Here is a 7,175-nt window from a genome sequence, read left to right on the forward strand (position 1 = left end):
CCATAACGCTATGGTGCTACCGGCACGTGGTTCACACCATACGCATTTGAGTCTCACTCTTTTATAGTGCTACCGGCACATGGTTCACACTTTGACGCTACCGGCACGTGGTTCACGCCTCATTTTATAGTGCTACCGGCACGTCGTTCACACTCGATGCTACCGGCACGTCGTTCACATCCTATATCTGTCACATACATGTTATGGCACTACCGACACATGGTTCATACCATAACATTCACAAATAAACACGCCATATACATGAACGTATAATTATTCCACTCACCTTGTCACAAGGATGATGATTTAGCACTTCCGAGCTTCAACGCAATGTACCTAAATCATTAAGTGCACAATCAATTTCACAACTAGTGGGATTAACCACAATACTCCCACTTGAGCATTTAATGACCCAATTTGCATTAAATGACTCAACTACACACAACCGCCCATAAATGGCCAAGACTCGACTTTAATCACTAAGACTAGTGAATTAAAGTCTATTAACTTCAACTAACACAAAGCTTAGGGTAATCAATACCCATTTCATCTAATTGGGTCAACTAGTACATTTTGACCCATTTTATATCACTTAAACTCACAATCAAGTCAAACTTACCCATTAACACTTCTTTCATAAATCTTAAAGTGCATTAGTGACTAACAACACCAATTGACACTTACAACCTCAAATCACAAGGCCAAAACCCTAGATTGTGGCTTTTAGGGTTTCATTACTACAACATAACCCAAACTCACCCATTTTACCACCAAATGAGTCTTACAAATCCCTAGTACTCAAAACCATAGTCATTAATCAATTAAAACTCAAAACTTAGAGTTAGAACTTACCGAGACTATCAACGCGTAGCTAGAGACTCAAGGAACAACTTTAATTCTTGCTCCTAGGTTTGATTCACAAATCTCCAACTCCAAATCTCAAGATCAAACTAAGTGGGTTTTGTGTTTTGGGAGAGAAAATGGAGAGAAAAGAGAAAAAGAAATGAATTAAATGGATATGTGGTGGAGAGTTAATACTCTCATTAGATCCACATGTCAATTTACCATTTTGCCCCTTAAAATCCCTTAAATTGAGCTAAGTCCGACACCAGTTCAGCAGAACTGTCGCGGCGAGGACTTAATCGTCGCGGCGCGACACATAAAGGGAAAATAGGCCCTCTTTAACCCACTTCCTGATCCTGGTTCGCTTGATATGCCGCGGCGCGGACCCATTTGCCGCGGCGCGGCTTAAGGCTGCATCTGAACAGTTTGACCACCTTAAACAATTTTCGATGTTATTTAATTTGTACAATCCAAACCCGCTTCCTATATTCACCTAGCCTTCCACAATAGTCTCACAAGACTTAATGCTAACAAAACCCATGTTTAAACTTATATATATATGCACACATCATCAAGTATACACATATATATATATATATACACATATATTCGTACATTTACGCATAAGCTAATGAGTTATAGACGTACAAATGATTAAGTATGTACCTTTCGATACGTACGGGAAAACGGGGTGTTACAGTATATTTTATTAATTATTAATTAGGAGGTGATCCTTACACACCACTTTTTTATCCATCTGCACTTTTGTCTCACATATCCATAGTTATGCCTCTAAATTAATCTAAGGAGTTAAACTTATATTATTATTTTAAGTATAGTTAAGGGGATAATAGTAAATTAGATGTAGATAGATCAAAAAGTGATGTGCGATGACCCAATTAATGTGTAACTTATTATACTATCAATTGAAGCCGGCTCTCCATTTAATCGATTTTAATATTAATTATAATTATAATATAATAATATTAATAAAACTAAAATTGAATTTAGAATCAAATTCATATCTGTAAATTTAAGGAAAACTAAAATCAAATTCATTATGATTTTTTCGCTTTTTATCATGTCGGTTTTAACATAAAACGATTTAACACAAAATATCAAAGACCTATTATAGCAGAGAAACTATGAAATATAGAACATTTATAAGAAACTTACACTTAGAGTGCGTTTGATTACCTCTTAATTAAATAGTTCAAACGTTGAACCATTCATTAATGGAGTGTTGTATGAGCTTGATGGTGATAAACCTTTCAGATTAAAGATGCTGCAAAAAAGTTGGGTTTTGATACGATAGTCGGTATTCATCATATACATTTATCTTCTTTCTTGATGCTTTAGAAAGAGCTTATTTACTTTTCTAAAGTAAGAAACCGTGGTTTTTGACTTTGGATAGTTGTATTGTAGCTCATGTGGTAGTACCTGTCTCTTTTAGCGAGAGGCCGGGAGTTTGACTCCTGTGAACTGTAGCATTGCACATAAGGTTGTCCTTTTACACTTGAATTCCACTCAAGCAGTGGTGAAACTACATGGGGGCAGGGGGCGCGCGCCCCCAGTGGGTTTTTTTTTCAGTGTAAAAATTTTAGATTTTTCGACTTTGCCCCCGGTGGAATTTTTTTGCCCTAAAACCTACATATTTTGCCCAAAACCTTGAAATTTTGCCCAAAATTCTCCAACTTTTCCTCCAAAACCTTCAAATTTTGCCCAAAATATTCAACTTTTGCCCAAAAATCTTTATAATTTGCTTAAAAACCTCAATTTTTTGGCCAAAAACCTCCATATTTTTTCCAAAAAAAATTGCTACGGTTTCATTTTTTTTTTTTGCCTCCGGTGAAAAAAATCCTATTTCCGCCACTGCACCCAAGGGTGCCTTCCGCACATCGCTTTGCGGGGGCAGTGGGGAGGGGGTTTTACTGCCTATGCCCTCGGATTGAGGCGGATTTCCTACCTGGGCAACAGTTGGGAACGAGTTATGTAACTGCGGAAAATGAACATGTGGGTGGTTAAGTCCCCTGAGTACTCTCGTATTGGATGTTAGAAAGAAAAGGAAAAAAAAAAAAAAAAAAAAAAACCCGTGGTCTTTAGTTTGAATAAAGCTACAATCAAATGCGGAAATTTGTGTAGCACATCATTACATTATTTTTGCCTATGTATACCATCATAGATTCATAGCGTTTACATTATCGCAGCTTATTATAAGATGGGAGGTGATATTTCCAAACAAGTTTTTTATAGATTCACACACTTTTGTTGATATTTTCCAATAATGTCCCTACAATAATTTGTAGTGAAAAACTTGTGCATCATATCATTAAGAGCAATTTAGTAAATCTGTGTGGATTTATCAAAAATGTGTTTGGAAATATCACTTCTCTTATAAGATGGACTGGTGGAAATGCATATACATGTGTTAAAGATATTTATGATAAACAACAGAAATGAGAAACTAAAAACAGCGAAACCAAAATTGTGTTCGCATCAAGTCACAATATTATTGAAAATGTTGTCATCAAATTCTGGCCCCACCCTCGATGTTTCTTATAAGTGGCATTATTGATGCTGCTAATGCTGACCTGAAAGACGGGTTTGATGCTAAAGATTTCGTAGCAGCTGCAATAGTATCTGCTGAATACATTCCCGAAGAAGTAGAATTAATCTGAAAGTTATCGCGTGATGGATTTTGTCTTCCGAGATACGAAAAAGGCATAGAATTCTTGTAGTTAAATTCGATTGTGGAAGAAGAATACGACGATGGAGAAGAAAAGTTGAGGCATGTGGAAGAAGAAGATCTTGTTTCAGTCGTTAAAAAGTTGGACGTGTTTGATCTGTTGAAATGGGGATTCGATGTGAGATCAAGGGTGATAGTTGGGTGGGACTGATATGTTGATATTGTGGTGCTGGGTAGATAAAATGGGTGTTGAGTTGGCCTTATGTAAGGTGTGCAATTGTGGTTTGAAAAGGTGGTTGCCGAGGCGGTGTAAGGTGATGAGGTGGCGGTAGTTGTGAGATTTGGTTGTGAGGTTGATGAGGTGGATTTTAACATTGAGGCGGCGGCAGATGTGGTGGAAGCCATGGCGGTTGCTGATAGTGAAAGTGGGTGGTTATGAGTTCCTTCATATGTAGTAATCAACACAGACATGTCTTCTGCACATCTTTGCACCTAAATAATTGTTGGAAATTAGTTAGAGAATAATAAATGTGGATTTTTGAGTTACTAGGGATGGTAATGGCCGGAAAAAAATCTGTGATCCGCGGGTACCTGTGCCCGTTGCGGGCGGGTATTTATAAAAAGATGTACCTGCGAGCACGGGTCGGGCAAAATTTTGTACCCATTGGAGGGTCGCAGGTAAAACCCGACCCGAAAATCCGTGATACCCGTTTGAGCTACCCGCGGGTATACTCGTTTACCCGCATACATATACTTAATTGTATAATATATAATTAAATTTTTTAATGTATTTACATAATTATTCGTGGGTTTACCTGCGGGTAGTGGGTATCCGTGATTAAAAATTAGTTAAAGTGCACATTTTGTAAACCCGCGGGTTTTGTGTACCCGCGGTTTTCGTGTACCCGCGAGTCACGGGTACGGGCAGAAAAATTTACCCGTGGCGGGTAAACGAGTACCCGCGGGTAAAGAAAAACTCATGGCGGGAGAGTCGCGGGTCGCGGATAATTAAGGATCTGTACCCGTCGCCCGCGAGTGCCATCCCTAGGAGTTACTAAGGACGTTTTAGACCAAAGGGCCTATGGCCTAGCGGTATCGAGGAGCTCCTCTGACCTTAAAGGTCTGAGTTATGTTTAAGACATTATTCATTTAAAATTATGTAGAGTGCGTGAGTTTGATGTTCTGAAAGAAAAAAAGAAAAAAAAAATAATAAAAGGACGTTTTAGATGACATAGCATCTCTACCATAACAATCGAAGTATTTTGAACAAAATTATTAAAAATTTGGGCGACCTTTGACCCCTCAAACTATCTGACCTGTTTTACTCATTCACTTAGTTGACCCGTTAGAGATAATAATTTTTTGAAAGGTCATTAGGGATAATGATGTAATCAATATCTACCCATTGACCATGTGTGGATAGTTTTTGATTTTAGTGAAGAACTATCTCAAGATAGTTTAGTGATTGAGATCTGAATTCCTTTCAAGAAGTCTGAGATTCAAACTAGAAGCATATCTTGGGGTGGTAAGAGAAAGTGGTTGTAAACGGTCATGGGAAATTTGAATAAGTTGCGTACATATGAGTATAAAAATACTTCCTTTCTCCGGATAACTTGAACAAGAAATATCTTATCCTTTTAAAAGCAATTTGAATAAGAACTTACATGTTTTTTGACGGGGCATGATGCTGAAACAGTGCATCGATAATATGCTCGAGGGCATGGATTTCCTTTCGCAATCTTCTGTCCATATTTTCTCCATTGACATCCATCATTCATCTGTATTATAATCCATCAAAAAGTCAACCTCATAACATGATCTTGATAAACAACCAATTTAATATACATTAATGTGCCATAGAATGCATCTTAGTTTGATTATTACCACCCTACAGCCAAACATTACATTTCACAATATCCAAATGAAACTTTTGTCGTATAACATTATTACCGTTTGGGTGTCACAAACAACTTTCACAGAAACCCTAGCTTTCTTTAAAGGAATCTGATCAAAAAGATCAATATCTTGGCTTCTTTCGGTCTTCAAGCAATGAACCTGCCGTTCCAAGGTCATATTATCTTTTTTCGCATCGCTTAAGTCAACTCTAATTGGAATTGAGTCATATTTACAACCCAAACCTAGTTTTAGATCCTGATAATAATCGTTATTATCACCTTTGCTTTTGCTAAAACAATCCAACTTCTTTAGACCATCGATCTTAGCTTCATAGCTGGAAACTGTTCCAAGGGTTAGAGAAATGTGTTCACTTCCATGATCACCTTCTTGATCATGATTACTTCGGCTGTCGGAACTTTTTGGAACTTCTTGTTGGAAAAAGTCGTTAAAGTCGATTTGCAACGACTTGAAAACTGAATCTTTATCTTGACCCATCTCAGTTTTAGTTGAACCATCCTGAAAGAACATAAATATGAACTGCACATTAAGTTTCTGACTACAAAGTTGACCCAATGCACTACTATATTCATAATATTCAGTTGTTACAGTTGTGCATGTAAGTTTTCTCTATTGAGACTATCTGAGGGGAGCATTTTAATTAACTAACATATAGAAAGATGCACATATATTGATATATAATGTCACATATAAAAAAATGCACATATATAGTGTCACATATAAAAAGATGCATATATATAATGTTCTTATAAGAATCATATTCACCTCTCAACCTGAATATAATCTTCTACTACATCTTCACTGTCTATTTAATTAGCATATTAACGCATGATCATAGGGTCAGCAAGATCCTAAATACATTAAATCTCTAAATTAACCTAATGATATTGATACGAAGGTCTTACTTGGGACAATATAATTAAATGTATAAATGTGTATGTATATTTTACCAAATATAAAGAAAGTAAACTTAATGCAAGTCTAAAAAATCACCTTAGAAAATGATTTTGATACGAGAGTTTGATCATCATGAAGATGATCAGTGTTATTGGATTTTGCTTCTTCTTCTTCTTCTTCTTCAACCTCGAAAAATCTGAACATAGATTTTTCCATTTGCAAATTAACACTAGATTCGAAAGAAGTTTAGCTTTTTAGCGAAGATAATAATGTGGGTTACTTCTGTTAGTCATTGATATAGCCAACTGGGTTTGACCAAAGAATTTGTAAAATTTTATTTTTATTGATATTTTTGAACGGCAAGTAAATAGTAATATATAATCAATCCATAATCTATGTCGTAGCAAGTAATTAGAAGAGGCTTAAAATTATAGATCAGAAATGATACTCTAGCCATGAAAGCCATTTAATGAATTATTTATATTCATTTCCATTGTTAGACTTTTTGTTGCATGTTCATATTTGTTACTTTTTTTTTTTTTTAATAAGTTTAATAAGAAGAATGTACATTAATTTAGTACAACTTTCATAATTTTAAGACAACTAGTTAGACACTCACGCAATTAATCATGAAATATATACATATCTTCTTCATCTTATTACTTAAACCTCAACTTTGAAAGGCCACCACACTAGTGCTATGTCCTCGAAGACAAAATGTCGTTGGGAAAATCCCCACCAAACTACAAACGTCGGGACTTTCATTCGGTCTACTTTTTGATCAAACTCTTTGCCGACAACATGAAATGTCATTAGTAAAAGGATGTATTTATTA

The 7,175-nt window shown here is 36.0% G+C and overlaps 1 protein-coding gene across 1 annotated transcript; it reads right to left on the reverse strand.

Moving 5' to 3' along the window:
* Window positions 1-3,370: 3,370 nt before the first annotated feature.
* Window positions 3,371-6,556, reverse strand: LOC139849647 (WRKY transcription factor 72A-like). The gene is made up of 4 exons (XM_071839281.1): window positions 6,437-6,556; window positions 5,480-5,941; window positions 5,194-5,307; window positions 3,371-4,021 (listed from the first exon to the last, which is right to left on the reverse strand). The coding sequence occupies exons 1-4, from the start codon at window positions 6,554-6,556 to the stop codon at window positions 3,371-3,373; spliced, it is 1,347 nt and encodes a 448-aa protein (XP_071695382.1).
* Between the last annotated feature and the right edge of the window lie 619 nt (window positions 6,557-7,175).

Source organism: Rutidosis leptorrhynchoides, chromosome 5 (genome assembly GCF_046630445.1).
Source record: "Rutidosis leptorrhynchoides isolate AG116_Rl617_1_P2 chromosome 5, CSIRO_AGI_Rlap_v1, whole genome shotgun sequence".
NCBI classification, from domain to species: Eukaryota; Viridiplantae; Streptophyta; class Magnoliopsida; order Asterales; family Asteraceae; genus Rutidosis; species Rutidosis leptorrhynchoides.